Source organism: Telopea speciosissima, chromosome 9 (assembly GCF_018873765.1).
Source record: "Telopea speciosissima isolate NSW1024214 ecotype Mountain lineage chromosome 9, Tspe_v1, whole genome shotgun sequence".
Lineage (NCBI taxonomy): Eukaryota > Viridiplantae > Streptophyta > Magnoliopsida > Proteales > Proteaceae > Telopea > Telopea speciosissima.
Window position 1 is genome coordinate 18,997,577 of NC_057924.1, and position 18,404 is coordinate 19,015,980.

An 18,404-nucleotide genomic window follows, 5' to 3' on the forward strand; every position below is an offset into this window, starting at 1 on the left:
AAAAACACCCAATGTGGTGTTTTGGACTTGCACCCTTGGTTGGCAGTAGATGTCGAACCCTTAATGTAATATTACCTATTCTACACATTGTTTGTGTGCTATGAAACATAATGGCAGTAAACGTCGAACCCTTAATTTCGACACCATGAGGTCATATATTGGCCTCCAGTGTCAGACATATGAATAATCTACCCCCATACAAGAAGTATTTGTCATTTTTTTTTGGGTAAATTACACTGTGACCCCATGAGATTTGTCCTAAATACAGTGCGACCCCCTGTGTTTCTAAATTATACAGCCGACACCTTTAAGTGGATGGTGTTAATAATAAAATGTAAAATGCCAACTTTGCCCTTCTAACATTTATTACCAAAAACCTATTCAAACCCTGTTTACTGTTGCCTTCTTCCCCACAACCGAAGCTGCTGCTATCTTCTCCGAAGTCACAGGACCTGCAACTCTACCTCACAGGTATGCCCTTCTCCACCTGCCGTTATATCTTTCATCTCCCTCATCTCAACTACCCCTCTCTTCTCCCTCTCTTCTCTCTCGTATTTCCATTCTATTCTTTGAACAATCTGAAGACACGGAAGTTAAGCACCACAAACGATTTTTTTCTGGTGGTTCAGAGTGAAGCAGAAGATAATAAGAATTAGCCATATACAATAGATTTATGTGCCTAAAGATACAAACAAATCAACCAAATTGGCTTCTTCCACAGCCACAATTCGACTTTTGTCCTGCACATTAAGTTCTGGATAGTTACTCGTAACAAAACCTTTACTTATACAGTAATACTTCAAAGGGCATTATCATCATCTTCCCCTGTATTTCTCTCTGCAATAGCCTTTATGGCTTCGCACTCTATCACCCAAATCTTACTATGTCCCAACTAAAACCATCCGGTGTTTAAAGGCGTGAGGGAAGAAAAGCACCAGAGTTTACTATATTTTTCTCTATAAATTGCACCTAATTTCCATCCTTTAACACGGAAAATAGGTAAAATCTTCTATAGAGGATGGTTGCAAGATTGTTAAATTGATCAAACACCTATAAATTGATAAAACCTGAATTGGAAAACAATTAGATTATACATAGCCAAATAGACAAGAACCGGAGAACAAAAAACCTGAGATAGCAAACTGACTCACCTCGCTGGCTCAAGATGAAGAAGCAAACCGAAAAGAGGTATCGCCCGATTTTTTCTGGTGGTTTCCATTCGAAAAAATAGAATGGGATTTTTTATTTAAATTGGTTAAAAAAAATAGCAAAATCGAACCCTAATTGGTGAACAGAGATGATTTGAACCCTAAATTGAAAAAAAATTAGAATGGGATTTTTTATTGAAAGCCTAATATCTCATATTCAAACCCTAAATTGAAAAAAATTACCTTCCTCGTCGTTGCAGGTCTCAGTGACTGATTCGAGTAGCAGTGGAAGGGGGTGTGAAGTTAGGGATGCCCTATGGGAAAAATGGTAAGCTCACACCCCATTAGGGGTATATTAGTCATTTGAAGGCATCAATTACCAACACCGTAACACCTGACTAACGGAGTGGGGCTGACTGTAACAACTAACCTTAAACTCAGGGGGTCCAGCTGTATAATTTAGAAACACAGGGGGCCGCAGTGTAATTTACCCTTTCTTTTTTTTCAAAAAATAGTTTTTGGGAATAGTAACTTTACCTGAAATAGTTGAATGTAGCCAAATCTTCCACTGTAAGCAGCAATCGATCTCTTCGTAGTGATGTGGCAACCCCCAGTAGTATTGAGTGATAATGTGGCAAAAAATCAAGATCCAGGTGTTATCCCCCTTCTTTAGGTCCAAAACCATGAAATTGTTGAGTTTTCTTCAAAATGGGTCGAGTTGCTGCCTATTTATAAGGTGGTTTGTACCATTTCGGCGAGATTTTGGAACTTTACCGAAATCTCGCCGAAATTTTGGTCGAGTTTCTCGAAACAATGTCGGTTTGAGATCTCTCAAGCAGCTCGAGATTCTCGAGTTTTCCGTTATCTCGGCGAGTTTTAAAACTAATTTTTTATTATGTACTGTAAAGAAAAGGAAGCATCTCATTCTTTATTGACTTGTGAAGTATTGCCACCAATTTGACTATTCTTTTCAAGTCTGTTGTGATGTTTTGGATTACTCTGCCACTTCTGAAAATGATCTTTGCGACATGGGTATCAATTCAGAGGTTCAAGAGGAAAGTGTATACAAGCTTGTATATTTGCAGTCATTTGGGGTCCTTTAAAAGAGAAAGGGATTTTTGAGGGAAATAAGAATTCAAAAATAATTTTCTTGTATTGGTTTCACTTTGGGCAAGGATTGAGCCATTGAGGAATCAGGATGAGGAATTGGAGTGGCCCTGACTGTTCTGGTTCAGGGTCGGTGTGGATTGGCCAATCATGATTGATTCTGATCGGCTTGATTTTGACATATTCCAATTCGGATCAGCAAATCCTACTAATCCCACATGGAGACCAATTTAATCCACCCATAGCCCGTCCTAACTCAGAGGACAATTTTTCCATTGATCTGCCTTGTAATCAGAGTCGAGTAACATCCGGAGCCATTAAAGCATATACTTCCTTCAACTAGCACATGTTAATAGTCAGATCAAGGTTTCTCCCTAATTATAAGAATCCAACGACCCTCCTTCCTCACCCAAGGTTATTGGGAATCTAATATTGATGAGTTGATATGTGGATCAAGGGGACATCACAGGAAAGCCTGAATCATGGCTAGTTCCAACCACAAGTCATTTCTCTCCCAAGGGTCAGTAGGGCTGTGGAGTCTTGGCCCAAGGTTAACATTCACTCAAATCCTTCACTATAAATTGAATTTACTGGATAATAAGTCCCAATCAGTTTGTTCACATATTTCACCATTATTTTATAATAAAGAACCTGAGCTCCAGATGAGCAGACAGAAGGGAAGCAAAGCTATTTTTCCTTCAGCTAACAAGGTGGTTCTACCCCAGTATTGTCATTTCCTAATTTATACTCTTGAGTTTTTGATACTCTGAATCATGACTATCCAAGCATTAGCTCTCCTGAGGGAGCATTTGATAATTCTATGCTCAAGTGAGTCAATGAGTGTATGTGTCAACGGGGGTTCCCTTTCTATTCCCTCCTTTTTGAAGTCATCTTTGATGTTTGACCGTGGTTTTTGAGCAGACTTTTCTGGTGAGGTACTTCCTCCTGGTTGTAATTCTTACTGCATTTTTTACCTTTGAAATTTTTTTAAGGAAAACAACAAGGCACCACCCCATTCACAATGATCATTTTTTGTGCTAACAATTTATGTTCGATTTATTTTGTTTGCACAATTCTTGGGGTTTCTTGTATTACTAGTTTACAACTTAGTAAGACTTGTCATGATGTTCCTTTTGCAGCCTATGAAAAATACCGGGGTCCTCTTGGAAATGTCAGGAAAGGAGTATTGGTATGGTTCTATTGCATTCTGTACTTTCTAATATTCTTGTTTAGAGCTGCTATCCGATAAATTAATTTAATCAGAAGCGATGTCTTTATCTTCTTCAAATGACCAAATCAGTTACATGGGCATGTAATCAGAAGTGATTTCAAGTGATTTCATTTTCTTCTTCAAATGACTAAATCAGTCACATGGGCATCTGCAATTTTTCTTTATGTTCTTTATGCTAATCTAACTAGAAAAATTTTACACAACATGCACACATACGGGGCACACACACACCCTTTCTCTCTTGATCCTCCTGACTTTTGAATCATGAGTCTTGTTGTGTCTTCTCTTTATTCCTCATAATACTAGTTCGTTGTAGGCATTAGGTATGAACCATCTTTCAGTAGTTGTTTTCTTTATACACTGTTGAAGTGACAAATGTATTCTCACAATTTACTTGGTTGAACAGGTTTCAATGGGAAATGGAACCATCACTGCGCATGCGCTTACGAGTTTAGAAGCTCGTGGAACTCTTTTTGTGGCCCCTGGAATGGAGGTTGTGTTCTTAATTTAACCACTAGATTCCTCCCCCTTTCTGCATGAGTTTAAAGCAGATGTTGTAGAATCTGATGATGCAGAGCAGTTTAGTCTGTGTAGAATATCCAAATGTTCCAGTGTTTATCTGTCAGTCAGCTTATCGTTGAAATGGGCTGTCAGTCAGCTTATTGTTGAAATGGGCTGTCCAATATAGGCAAAGGATCTAGCTCTCCTCTTGGCTTCTTATGTTCTATTTTGTCTTGTTGACACTTAACACACAAGGCAGGTTTCGACAACTTTCTGCGTCTTCTTTCATCTGAGGCCGATGAAATCGAGCGCCAAGCAATGTCATTGTTTTGTGCTGACTGGGATGTCCTGCTCAGCGAGTGTCGTGACACTCCTTCAACAAGTCCCTACGTATGTTTTCCCACCTTGGGACGAAAAGATTATTCCTCTTGGAGTAGAACAGACCATCCTTTTCCCAAAATCTAGCCTGACATTTATGTTCTTTTTATTATTAGCATCTCATCAACCTGTTGAGCTGTTTATTGAGAGAAATAAGTTGCTCTGTGCTCTTTTTCTTTCGGGGGTAGATGTGGTCAATCCTGTAGGCCTCAATTGTCTGAGATGACAGACATGAAACAGAGGATTATGGGTTACACAGTGAAGAGGTCTGAAATACCACTACCTTGCAAGATGGAGCAATAAACTTGGTTTCTAATACTGTACTAGCAATTTTCTACAATATACCACTGATTGGTTTTATTTACTTATATACAGACATATGATGGCATGATTATTGGGGAGCACTCACGGGATACAGATCTTGATGTAAGTGAAAAAGCAATGTTTCTCTATGTATGAATTGTATCAATTGTGAGTTGACTGACCCATGAAATAATTGCCATGTTACAGGTCAACCCTGTGAGAAGTAAGGAGCTGACCAATATCCGTGCCCCTGGCAAGGATGAGAATGTGAAGTTGACCCCGCCTCGCCTTGTATGTTTTCTTCTATCACTGCAGTCTCTTTTATTGGGGCTTATTTTATATAAATATTTTTCTGAAATTATGGGCTTTGCCATGTTAAATACCAAATCTGGAACATTATTCATTATCGTCATCACCATCATTTATTTTTGGTTCAGTAACTCTGTTGGAGTATATCACTTCACACCCCCTCCCGACATTGTTTGTTTGTGTTTTATATCTGGTACTACCTGTTTGTTCCAATCTTGTCAAAGTTGCTCTAACTGCATGGTTTTCACAACTTCTCATATTTGCTCCAACTTTATATTAGTAGGGTAAAGTTTGCCCCCTACATGAAAAAAGAAATCATTCCAGGGTTTTTCATAGAGCTGAAGTGAGCATATCATGTCGAACATTTGCATGAGTTCTATTGTAAACTCAAACTAAGGTAGAACACTTAAAATTTTTTTAGAATGAAGTCGTTCCTACATTTTGTTGTCATTCAGGTAATAATTTTTTTTTCAATAGTGATCTTCTGTATTTAAATTCCATTAGGAACAGGATGGGGTATTTTCATCTGAATCCAAGAATTCCCTTTTTGTTGATAATTGCTGCTGTTTCTGCAAATCATTAGATCAACTAGCCAGGCTACAACCAGATGTCCTGACCATGACCCTTGAAGGGAAAATGACCTGTCCCACCCCTTAGCACTGGACTTCGGCTGAAAGCTGTTTACTTGGAATAGGCTGTCCTTTTTAAATTGCTGTACATACTGTTATAACCTGGTGGTCTGGACTATTAAAAGGAAACTAAAACAACATTGTAAAGATGGAGCCAGGATTGAACCATAGTTGTCACGGTGTCTAGGCAACCCAAGGCGTTGGAGAGGGTCCAAAATCAAGGCGACACCAACTAGGCGACCAAGGTGCCCGCCTAGGCGCCGAAGTCGGCCTCGACGCCTCAACGACTATGGATGGAACCTGGTGCCTGGCATCAAGAGGCAAGAGTTTTAGACACTACACCCAATGTTTCACTTTCGAGCTCTTCTCTTTATGTTTTTGTTTATTTTCTATATATCATGGTCTGAACCATTCAGATTGGATGGTCTGTTGCTGGATTGACGACCACTCAGCTAGAATTATTAATCCACCAGTCTGTTTTTTAAAGCACTGTTAAAAAGGGGCATACCCAGTGCACAAGGCTCCCACCACTACCGGGTCTGGGGAGGAGTGTCATAATGTATGCAGCCTTGCCCCCAGTTTGTGGACAAGCTGTTTCCAGTCTTGAACCTGCGACCACTAGGTCACAATGGAGCAACCTTACCATTGCGCCGAGGTCCGCCCTCTATTTTTTAAAGCATTGTTATCTGTTTCAAATCATGGGCCATATCTTAATATTTACATGTGGGGGATGAGGGAGAATTTGGCTTTCCACGGTGGGAACACAATTTAAGAATATTTGAAATGTGCTCCTTTGTTATCCAATCACTTCTAATGCCCTGCGTACCCATGTTGTGGCATGGCACATGGCATGGGTATGGGATGAGTTTTAAATGCACGCAGCAATTGAACACTTGGACACTGCTGTGAATGGGGATTTAAGCACTCCTCCCCCACTCCCTCCAAGGCTGCTTTCCAGTGACAATTAATCTTGCATTTTAGACAAGTCCTGAACTGTGTGAATGAGTTTTAATGCAGACAGATGCTAGGCAGACCTAACTCTGCTGGTAAGAAAAGAGAGGAAATTAACCGAATTCTGAAACTTAGAATTTGAAAACCAGACCAGAGGCCTAGGAGAATCTCCAAATTAATTCTAGAAATCAAAATTCAGCTTAGGTGTGAGAAATATGAGGTCAGAACCTGAAATAAGAACCAAACAGAAAGTAGAAATCAGAAAAGAAGAGAAATCTGGAATCAATATTTAGTCAATAGAAACCAAAAGTTGTGAGGAAGGACATGTATAGTGTAGGTCTTGTACCAAGTATGACCTCAAATAGAGCCGATTGGAGGGCTAGGATCCATGTAGCAGACCCCATTTAGCTGAGATTCTGCTGACTTGCTGGGCTGTGCCTCTTTCCTCTAACTTTCATCTGTCATGTTTTCTTTTTATTTTCCATCTTTTCATTTTTAATTTTCCATTTTTCATTTCTCATCTCATTCCCCATCTCTTCATTCACTCCCCCTTTTTTGTCTAGACCTCAGTTTTCCCTACTTTGGTTTTGTTCCATGTATAGACCCCATTAAGGTGGGATAAGGCTGAGTTTGTTGTTGTTGTAGAAGCCAAAAGTGAGGATATAGAAGAATTTTAATGACCCGAAGGAAACTGATATGATGGCTATCAAATTCAGGTCAAGTGCTTATGAGCCTGAACCAGCTGCAAATTTTCAGCTGAATCAGCCAAGTTGATCAAGAGGTGGCCACACTTGCTTGGACTTCAAGCTTTTCTGGTCAGATTTTAAGAACAGAGAACTTGGTTATATTAAATCCAAGATCTGGTCAAAATCAAAGAGAAATATGTTCAGAATCTCAAATATAAAAACTTTAGATTGATCATACAAGGTTGAGGGAGAAACTATGAAAATTGATATGAGAATTTACCTTTTCAAAAAAGAGATATTGCAATCTACAGTAACAAGGGGGTATCAATCTGACATTTTCGGATGGAGGAAATTCAGAAGAACAGATCTTAGGGTTGAGTCACCAGTCAAACCTGGGAAGAATAGTTTACCAGTTGTGCACACATAGCACACCGATTCATAAGGCACCAACAACCACAATCAAAATTCCATTCAATTAGTCAGAAAAACCATGTATCACATTGCTGGACTATACCTCTTTTTATAGACTAGAGAAACCCTTCCTGAATTCCGTTTCATGACATGAATGAAAATCCCTATTAGCATAGTTGTCAAGGAGAATAGGTGCCCCGAGGTGTTAATGAGGCTCCTAGTTGACAAGGTGCCCGCCTAGGCGTGCAATATAAGAAAAGATAATTTTATACAATTATTATGCCTGTATGCAATATAGAAGCCATATCAATGCAATATGATATAATTATGCTGATAAAGATCTAATATGAGAAAACCAGTGTATAATAAAGGAGGGTACATCTGTTTGTAACCAAGAAGGTTACAAACAGAATTTGTAACTGTACAATTTTGCCCCTTATAAGTTAAGGTGTCAATCATTTAAAGGTGGTGAAGATGTAAATTCTGTCTCCATCATATCATGGGAGGATAAATCATGGGAGGATAAAACCTTCGTAGTGCTTGTTCGGTGAAGATACAAGATGGTGAAAGAAGGCCATAGCCAAAGCAAGCAAAAGCAAGAGCAGTCGCAGTGGCGACAAGACATTGACAACAATAGAAAAAACGTCATACATGCAGCTGAAGGGGAGTCAGCAGTTGAGGCTGTGCCTACTGCTTTCAATCCTCACGAGTATCCCAGACCTCATTGAAGACATTAGACCTGATTACATATGGCCCGGTCTCTCCCCAGAAGGTCTCCTTCCTCCAATTACTCGAAAAAACTAGTGTGTCGCAGCCATACTGTTTTGATCCAAATCCACATGGACGTTAATTTCCTTGAACTCCACATCCATCAACGTGTCGGATTCAACCGCAGCGTAGCCAAACAAAGAACCCTTATCATTGCCCAGTCCTAGAAACCCACTAGCCTTGCTGTCTGTCTCGTCTTCAATAGAAAGAGGAGGAAGATCAGTTCCCACTGATCAAGGATATATTGAGATTGGAGATGGAGAAGACCACGCTAGTCGAGGGCTTTGGACAGATTTGAAAAACAATTCGTTTTCCCTGGATTGGTAAGACTACAATTTTTCACTTAGGGGGTTCGGGGGTTGCAAATGGGGCCACGGATTAGGGGTTGCAGGGGCAGATGGCAGGATTGGCCACGCGTTTGGGTGGTTGCATCATTGGGGCGGGGTTGCAGAGGGGAGGGGCAGGGGCTGGTCGGGGCCAGGGGTGTGTTGTACGTAGGGAGGTTAAGTCGGGGGCTGTTGAGATTGAGGAGAGGGGTTGTGAGGTTGCAATGGGATCGGGGTAAGGGGTGGGTTGCGGGAGGGAAGGGTCAGGTGCTTGCACCAGGAAGGGAGAGGGGTGAGTTGGGTTGGAAGAGGTCCAGTTACAATAATCTATTGTAACCGGGTTGGTTACAGACAGATTAACATTAACCCAAGAAAGAATAGGATATAATATAAACATATTGAATTAAAAAAAAAAATCAAAGCAATAAATATAAATCAACGTAAATTTGGAAGTGCCAAAAAACTGATATAATAAGGTGTGCTGTCACAAGGCCACAAGGCGATGCCTAGGCGTCCAAGGCGGTCACCTTTCTTGCATCAAACAAGGTGTGCTACCACCTAGGTGATGCCTTGACAACTATGCCTATTAGACTCTAATACTAGACTTGCTAAATACTTGACTTGTATGCTAACCCAACTTGGAGTCGCAAGACTTGAACAAAATAACCTATTCCCGTACTTGACTACTGACCACTATATTGGGGCTTATGAATTTGGCCCATTACAACAGAAAACCCAAAAAAAAAAAATGCTTAATTAATGACCCATATAGTCTAGGACCTAAAATTACAAATTTGTAAGGGAACGTGCTCCTGAATTGTTAATTTTAGTTTCTGGAGTGCCTACAACAGCCAGTATGGACTTTTAGATCCAGTTTGGAAGCCTTCGCTGCTTCATGGTGAGAAGAATAACAATTTGAAAAATTTTAATTATTACTTTCCTTTTCTATGGACTCTGTTTTTATTCATAAAAAAATTACATTTTTCCTTTCTAGCATCTTTTAGCTGCTTCCATATTCTGGTTGGGTGTTTTGGCAACTTTATGAGTGTTCCTGGACTACCTAGTGGCCCCTGTTTTCTTTTTCCTTATTTTATGCTCTATTCTTTGACTGTTGATTTCTGGTGTTCTAGGGTTGTCATTTTCCAGCTGTAGATTCTTATAAAATTTTTAGGCATATTACTTTGACTGGTTATAATATTCTTCCGCATATCCTCTATGTCGTCTTCATCGCTGCTCTGATTTTCCTTTCTACCTTATTAATCTTCAAATTGGAAGATTGTTTTTATAAAATTTTTAGGCATATTACTTTGACTGGTTATAATATTCTTCCGCATATCCTCGATGCCGTCTTCATCGCTGCTCTGATTTTCCTTTCTACCTTATTAATCTTCAAATTGGACCACACTCCTTTTAGTGCAACCAGGGCTTTCCCAACCTGTAAAAACGCTATCACAGTTTGTAAAGTCTAGTTATATCTCCATTGTGAGTCACAACCTTATATTACCCAAGAAGAGCTGTGCAGATATTTGATACTTGAAACTACAAATTGCAGTTATCAGTTTTTTACTGGGTAACATGGTGTGATTCATTACCTACTTGGGCTCCATACCCTTCCATCTGACCTGCATGACAATCATCCAGTAGTCTCATTTGTCTATGAGGAGTTGGTGGAAATGGTCATTAAAAATAAGATGCCTGTTTGAAATATCATGTTGAGATATAACATGTGAGCATAATGAATATCATTAACTTTTGTTGATACCTTGAAGGGGCATAATGACCTAATACAGAATTATCTTGCTATATGTTGCTAGAGATTATTATATCAAGTAATACGATAAATAATGAGAGAACTACTGTGACATGCATATGACACTTGATCTAAGATATTTTTTATTACTTTATTCTGTAAAACAGGTGAGGAGACAGTTTTAAATATATAATTTTTCTAGTAATGGTGATTTTTTATATGAAAAGTAATTTTAATGGACTATATTTGTTTATGTTTATATACATACGACATGAGAACATGAGGACATGAGGACATGATTACTGTATTATGCATGAATTAGGAATTCCTTGTTCTTTACTCTGGAAAATGTGCTCCAAGATGGAAGATTGGGAGGCCAGAGTCACAGTAGAGTGATGAAGACCTTCATAGATAGTGCCCACATGGAATGACTAATTTTGCTTTGAATCATTAGTCTCCACATGGAATGACTACTTTTGGTTAGAATCATCCTACTCCTAAGCCTTTTAAGCCATTTCCTATGAATGCATCCCAGTTCCACATTCAACCTGATCTTTAAACCAATACTTGTTGGCTTTAATAATAATAAAAGATAGCCATGGAGCTGAATCTTTCAAATCCCAGATGGGATACCTGAGTCCACTTGACAACTTCAATATTGAGTGGATATGGCTCAGATTCATGAGTTCCTGAATTAATTAATTTGGATAAAATTCTATTAGAAGTATATTACACTAATGAAAGATCATTCTAAATGTTTCTGAAGAAAAATACTTGATATAGTATTATTGCTCAGTAGGTATGTCAGCTTAATCTAGTGAGATGTGCCCTGAGAGTTAAGGTCAAGGAAATCTCAGCTTAATCTACTGGCAATCTAGATCTATGGTATTTGTGATATGTAAATGATAACTTAGTTGCTTTGTCAACACGCCTCAAAACTTCTCAATCGGCCTTTTCAGATTTTTGATGTGCAATGTCTTCTGCTAAAACAGTAGTCTTAAATCAGTAACAGGTTTCCTATAGCCTATACAGATTCATTTCAAGTAAGAAATAGAGAAATTTGTTATTAACAAATAATTACTTTGACTGCAGATGACACTTGAAGAAGCAATCGGATACGTTGCTTCTGATGAGCTCATCGAGGTAACATCTTCACACAATGTCTTATCATTTCACCAAAGTTTGATGTGTCCCTAACTTGATAATACTAAAATTTACGGACTGTATGTGGGTTAACAGGTTACGCCAAAAGCCATTCGGTTGAGGAAGCGATACCTCGATGCCAACAAGCGGAAAGCAATGAGGAATAGACCCAAAGATTGAAGCTTCTTGCTTCACAATTTTGTAACCTTTGGCCTCTATCTGCTACACCCTGATAATTATCGTGTTTCATATTCTTTAATATCTATTATGTATAATTTATTGCGGCATTGTCAACCTAATTTACAGAAATATTTGGGTTGAAGAAAAACTCAGAGATTGTATTCAAGCAGTGAGTAATTTACAATAATGAGAAATCATTAGTTGCAGATATAATTGACTTGTTCCTTGTTATTAGATGATAATAAAAAGTTCTCCCCACACAATTTGGTAACCTTCTGTTTTTTTTCTATTTTCATTGGGTGTGGGATTTTCGCCTTTCATGGGGGCCGGACGCTGGTCATTTCACATCCTCTGTGTCTGGGCGTGGGCGATACACGTCCCCCCCCCCCCCCCCCCCCCCCCTCCCCCTCTCTGTCTCATTATTGGTTCCCAGTCTTTTTTATTTATTTATTTTTATGAACTACCAGTGCAAGTTTCAAGACATAAAAGCCGTTGTTATGGACTTCAACCCATTCTTGCAGTAGTGCTTCTTAAATCAGATTTTGACTTTTAAGTTCGAACAGTCCACATGAGAACATAACTAAAAATCAGGTGATTCTCACTCAACTCAACTGGTCAGAATTGTTCCAAGAGCTATAAGTTCCACATTTTAAACATGAGTTTCTTATTCAAATAACAAACATTTCTTATCTAGAAAGGTTCATCACTTCCAAACCTAAAATTTCTTATTTATTTATTTGTCTATCCTATCTCACTCCCCAATGGGCGTTTAATTACAGCTACAAGAGAGAGAGAGAGAGAGAGAGAGAGAGAGAGAGAGAGAGAGAGAGAGAGGGAGAGTTTAAATTGGCCAGTCTTGGTTCGACTGGTTCGCTCCGGTCTCTTATAAGTCTCGATTATCAATCCTTTTCAGGTTTCCCGTCAATTATCAATATATAAAAATCAAAACTCAACATAATTAAGGTCATTTAACGTGCCCTTGTGTCTCGAAGCAGGGGCACTGTGCGATCAGGTGGCGTTCTTTTGCTCTTAACATAAATTTAATTAGCACCTTAAATTGACTTCCTATAGGTTAATATGCAGTGTATATCTTTTTTTAGTAGTTATAATCAATTTTAACCATAAATTAATATAAACAAATAACAAAAACTACTGATTTATGAAATTTTTTTCTTTCCGTTTTCAGTCTATTTTGTCGAACGTATCGATTCAATCGGTCCAAATCAAAGCATAGTTATATTTAAGATTTTCTCAGATCAAAACCAAAACCAAACTAATTAGGAATTTAATCAGTCCAGTTATCAGTTTTTTGGATTATATTCACTTGTTTTTAATACTGATGAAATGTAATCTAGATGCTAATGTAACACAAAAAATAATAAAATTAAAGCTGCTAAAGTAAATTCCTTGACTAAAAACAGTTGGTACCACACTTGACACTGCCACAACTCTGCCTCCTCCCCTAAAAGAAAACTATTAATAAACATGAGAATGCTGTTTGGGCATAATTGTTTAATGGACATCTAGTGGTTGCCTCTTATGTTTCAACAAAACAATTGGCTTCTAACCTTCCTTTCCATTCCCTCTCTTTAAAATTTTCTGTGCCAGACTAGTAATCTAAATCTTCTCATGTTCTCTGCATTTTCAACAATTTTTGGATAAAGCATAGATATTTTTTTTTTCCATCAATCACATGTGCACAACTAATACATGCAATTAAGGAGGCATGTTGTGTATTTACTACAGCACCTTTGCATTTAGTGAAGATGAAATCATACCACCTTTGCATTTAATGAAGATGAAATCATATTTTCTAGCAAGACACACACCCACTTCATCATATCTATTCTAGACCACATTGTTAGAAAAACAAGTAGTAGAATGATGATTTTGCAAAAGAAAACCGAAAGAAAGATAAATCACACATACACATAAGACAAGATTTTACGTGGTTCGCTCCCAAGAAGAAAGGCAACATCCACGGTCGAGTAATAGAATGAATCCACTATTTCTTTGAAGCAAATACAAACCCTCTCTCTCATTTCTTAAAGAAATAGCTACAATATCTAAGAAAACCCTAACCCAAAAAAACCAAAACTACCCCCAGAAACCCATCCAGTTCAGATTTGAATCAACATAGGGTGAAATACAAATCAAATCTAAGCTCTCGATGATGGCACTGATGTATGCACTTTTTGATCATTTTGAAGCATTTCGAAAGTAAAACGACCCACAAAAAAATCACCACAGCACTTTTTGGACTGAGATCAGACTTCACCAATAACACACATATCCTCTCCACCATATGGTGTAAATATGGCCCAGTAAAAAGGCACACAACTTATTTTTAGTGAAACTACAACCCTTAGTCACGTACTTTAGAGTATATTAAAAAATTATGCCATCTACTATTGGATCACCATAGCAAAGGCTTGGTGAGAGGTATATAAACTCACCTTCATTAAACGTGAACTTCATGTTCGATCCAAATGTCATGCAGTATGTAAGGATGTAGAGCCAAAACACCTAAGATTTACCGCACTAATCGTAAATTTGTGTGAAAAATCGACCTGATACTCTGTTAACTGACTTAGATACTGTTTATCCATGAGGTCATTTGAAAACTACTTTGAAAACAAAACAGAGGGAGTGTGGGATGTGGGACCCATTAACTACCTTTTGTTTTTGTTTTGGGGGACAGCTTTTATACACGACAGCCGTGTATATGAGAGGATGAGCGTTTCAAGGTATTAAAATAGGAGTGGGGTTTTATGACTTTTTCTAACAACTTGTGAAAGAGGACACACTACAAGAAATTGGTGCAACGGCGGCACTTTGGGTTGAGCTATTGCGGCATTTTTTACAAATGTCGTCATATATGAAGATATATCGACATTTTCTTAAAAATGCCGTGATATATAAAGGTCTAACGGCGTATAGATGCAAACGTCGTCATATATGAGTATATAGCGGCGTTTGTGTACAATTGCCGTTAAACAAATTAGTTTCCGCGGCGTTTTCTTTAACAAGTGCCACCGTAGCTCACCGTTTAAGGGTGATTTAATATTCTTATTAACGGCATTTTCAAAGAAATGTCGTTGTATGTTGCAATACAACGGCGTTTTTAAACAAACGCCGTATAAAATAATAGATTTCCAAACCCAAAACTGTTTTCACTTCCCCGCGCTTCCCGTCTCTTTCTCTAAAACCTTTTTGTTTCCCCCGCTCTCTACATCTCTCTCTCAAAGTTTTCTAAAAAATCTTTTCAAACTCCAGAGCAGCGCTCTTTTTCCTCTATCAAGCGACGGAGCAACTGTCAACTCTCTCACTATTCCAGACTTCTCTGCCGCTGCGATCTCCTCTTTGCCTACGGCGACCGCACTGCCGCTGTGATCTCGTCTCTCACTGCTCCCGACAAATACAGTAGGTGGGAGTGAGATTTAGGGCAAATATAAAGTGGGAAAGAAGGTAAATCGAGCAGGTGGGAGAGAAAAGAAGAGAGAAAGAGGGAAATGGAGAGAGAACGTGAGTGAGAGAGAAAGAAAAGGATAGAGAACGTGAGAGAGTAGAAAGAAAAGGAGTTTGAGGCTTTCTTCTTCAAGGTTTTTTGATTGGAATGATGAGGTTTTGCTCGATTCAAACCAGATCCGGGAACCGACTCTGCGAAATGCTTAAGTCGTTGATTCAATAGAGATTCACTGCGGGATGCCCTTGGAGCTTCCAGATTCACGAGTGTTTGGTCGCGAATTATCTTTTAGTGAACATCCAACCTATTTTCCCTTGATTTTCTTCATTCCTGAAGTAAGATTCTTCCTCAAATTACATTTTAGTTGATTAAATTCTTGGGCCTTTGTCCTATTTGATTATGAGATTGATTGGAGAAAATTTTGGAAATTCATGTTTAGGGTATTAGCTATGGGAGACGATTCATGTGTTTTTACCTAGTTCTCCATTTTCTTCTCATCTAATTGAATTTTTGTGGACAATGGAACTGAATTTGGTGCGGCATGGCAAATGCGCGAGACCATCGAATGGCTATTCGTTGAAGGAATTCGACTTGTTGATTCATAGTTACTTTTGTTGAATGTATAATCTCAAGTCTTCATTTCTCATGCAATTCGAGTTCATTTTGACCAATATTTTTCGATTGATATGAGCAATATGATTCATGCTCTCTTTTCTTTTTTCCATTTTATTTCCATAATGAACCTCGTAAATGATTGAACCGAGACCGAATTCTGGTCATTCCTGAAGTAATGATGGCCTTTCTTGTGGTCCATCTACCTTTGCCACAGCTGTCGTATTCTTTTGGAAACCTCGACTATAAAACCTCATGGTAATATGCTTGAATCAAAGGGCTATAATCAGCCCTGGTTAAATTCCTAGATCGTGGGGCTGAGGAGCTTGGCCAGCACACAGAGAGAGACCGATATGCGTGTGTGGGTTGTGTAAGTCCAGGTGCATGTGTGTTGCTGCCCAAGTGGTTGCGAGAGTGTGTGTGTCTTTGGGTGTTTATGTGGCTGCCCATTAGGCTGTATGTATGAGTGTGTGAGTGTGTGTGTTTGTGGTGTTTGGGTGCTTGGTTGAGGTTCAAGTGGCCTCAGCCACAGCTACTAACTGAAAAGAAAAGTAAGAAAGAAGAGAAAAGAAGAGAAAAGAAGAGAAAAGAATGAAAATAATAAGGAGAAGAGGAGGCGATCCTATTACTTGTGTTTATGTTTGCATGTGTGTGCATGTGTGTTCTTGTGTGTATGTGTGTGGTTGCCATGTCCTAGTAAGTTGTGAGTGTGGTTGTGTGCATGTTTGGGATCTCAACCACTGGTATTGGAAAGAAAAGAAAAGAAAGGAAAAGAAGAAAGAGAGAAAAGAAAGGAAGAAGATGAACCATTAAGGTGAGATGCTGCATCTTACTTTGGAAAACCTGCTGTAAGAGCTAAAATATTAGTTTATTCTTAATAGTTTAACCCTTGAGATTTAATCTAGGAGGGTAATTTTTTATAATCCATGAACAGGTGCTTGGGTTTTGGAATTGGTCATTCAACTTGTACATTGGGGAGTTCATAAAAATATTAGTTAATAAGTCAATTCTTGGAAATCTTTTCCATGTTGTGGAATTTGTTTAAATCAAAATCTCTATTATCTGTAGTATGCATGTCCTTGAATTCATTTTTAGCCACTCTTTGAATATAATAATAATGTTGCATTCCACCCCTAGATATTTCGTTTTAGTCTAGTCGTGTCTTCTCTAGAATTTGTTACATGTCTTAGGCTCCACTTATTCCAATGGCAAATATTTTGTGGGAATTGCTTGAAATGCAACACCAGTAGGACTCTACAAAGTAAAAAAGATATACAAAATAATACTGCAATATTTCTTTCGACCTTATTAGTAGCAAAGTCCTATCAAATAGGAGACATGTATTAGAAAATGTCCGCAATAGAAAGATTTTTAGATACTTTAAGAGATTCTTCTTTAAGCTAGACAAATGCAGGAACCTTCTTCAAATGCTTAGGCATCTTGAGCCACCAACTCTTCTTATCCTCGCATTCAATGAGCACAACATGCCCAAGCAAATATCAGCAATGTTTCACATGCTAATCAAATTCAACTAAAGGAAACTCGTACATCCTTAGTCCTCCCAAAAGGTTTAAACACAAACTCCAATATTGGAAGTGCTTTCAACCCTGGAATATTTATCATTCTCGATATCGATCCCTTTCACTGTATTCCTTGTATGTCGGGTTCCGTTTTGAGGTAGAGAAATAGCATATCAGTATTCCCTGTATGTCGTGGTTTTGTTTTGAGGTAGAGAAATAGCATATCATGTTTCTTCTATGGCTTTCGAATGAAGAAAAATGTTTCTGATTTTGGATGAGTTGAGAAAACCACAACCAACAAGTGATGGACTCTCAAAGGTCAATCCCTATTATTGTAGGCTAGGTTCTTTCAATGTTGAGAGCTTTGTAAGAAAGGTAAAGAAGTGAAAGACTTGAGTAGATACTAGAGGGGTTAAGGAGTTTATTTGTCTTGAAAATTAAGCATGCCATATAATGCGTGATCCACATTGAAACGGTGCTTTCCGATCCTATAATGGGTGGTCATTTTTATCGTACGATTTATGTTCGAACATTCCTTGTGATAAGTTAGACCATAAAATTAAAGACATATTTGGCAAGGTTTTAGTTTGATATTTTCTAGCATTCTTCTTGGAATGTGACATTAAACTTCATTATTATTGAGTGATATTTTGCGAGTACTCATCTTTTTGTGTAGCAATTAAGTTTGGTGTAGAATGTTATACACTCATCTTTTGTTCCTAGAGTGTTGTCCTACAACACATTTATTGACATTGGATGCTCCTATTGGTGGGTGTTATGCAACCTGATCGGATTGTGATAAGGAGTTCTCTGCTAATAGCTAAGCAGTGGAAGGGTATCTCGATGCGATGTTATGATAGATTGATAGTTAATGGTTCTTAATGTTATATTACAAAGTATAAATTATTGAAAGGTAGAGTATGCACTTCAAATTTTAGAAGCAAGCAAATAAGAGATATGAAGAGAGAAGATGCTCTCAAAATTT

General features: G+C 38.3%; 1 protein-coding gene across 1 annotated transcript in view; it reads left to right on the plus strand.

Moving 5' to 3' along the window:
- LOC122640263 (50S ribosomal subunit assembly factor BipA) overlaps positions 1–12,030 on the plus strand; it is a 39,602-nt gene extending 27,572 nt beyond the window's left edge. The window contains exons 7-12 of the mRNA XM_043833413.1: positions 3,395–3,444; positions 3,893–3,979; positions 4,741–4,791; positions 4,876–4,959; positions 11,591–11,641; positions 11,738–12,030. Of these exons, the coding sequence (XP_043689348.1) occupies positions 3,395–3,444; positions 3,893–3,979; positions 4,741–4,791; positions 4,876–4,959; positions 11,591–11,641; positions 11,738–11,821 (407 nt within the window). The 3' untranslated portion in view covers positions 11,822–12,030. The remainder of the gene's footprint in view (positions 1–3,394; positions 3,445–3,892; positions 3,980–4,740; positions 4,792–4,875; positions 4,960–11,590; positions 11,642–11,737) is intronic.
- The last annotated feature ends 6,374 nt before the right edge of the window (positions 12,031–18,404 follow it).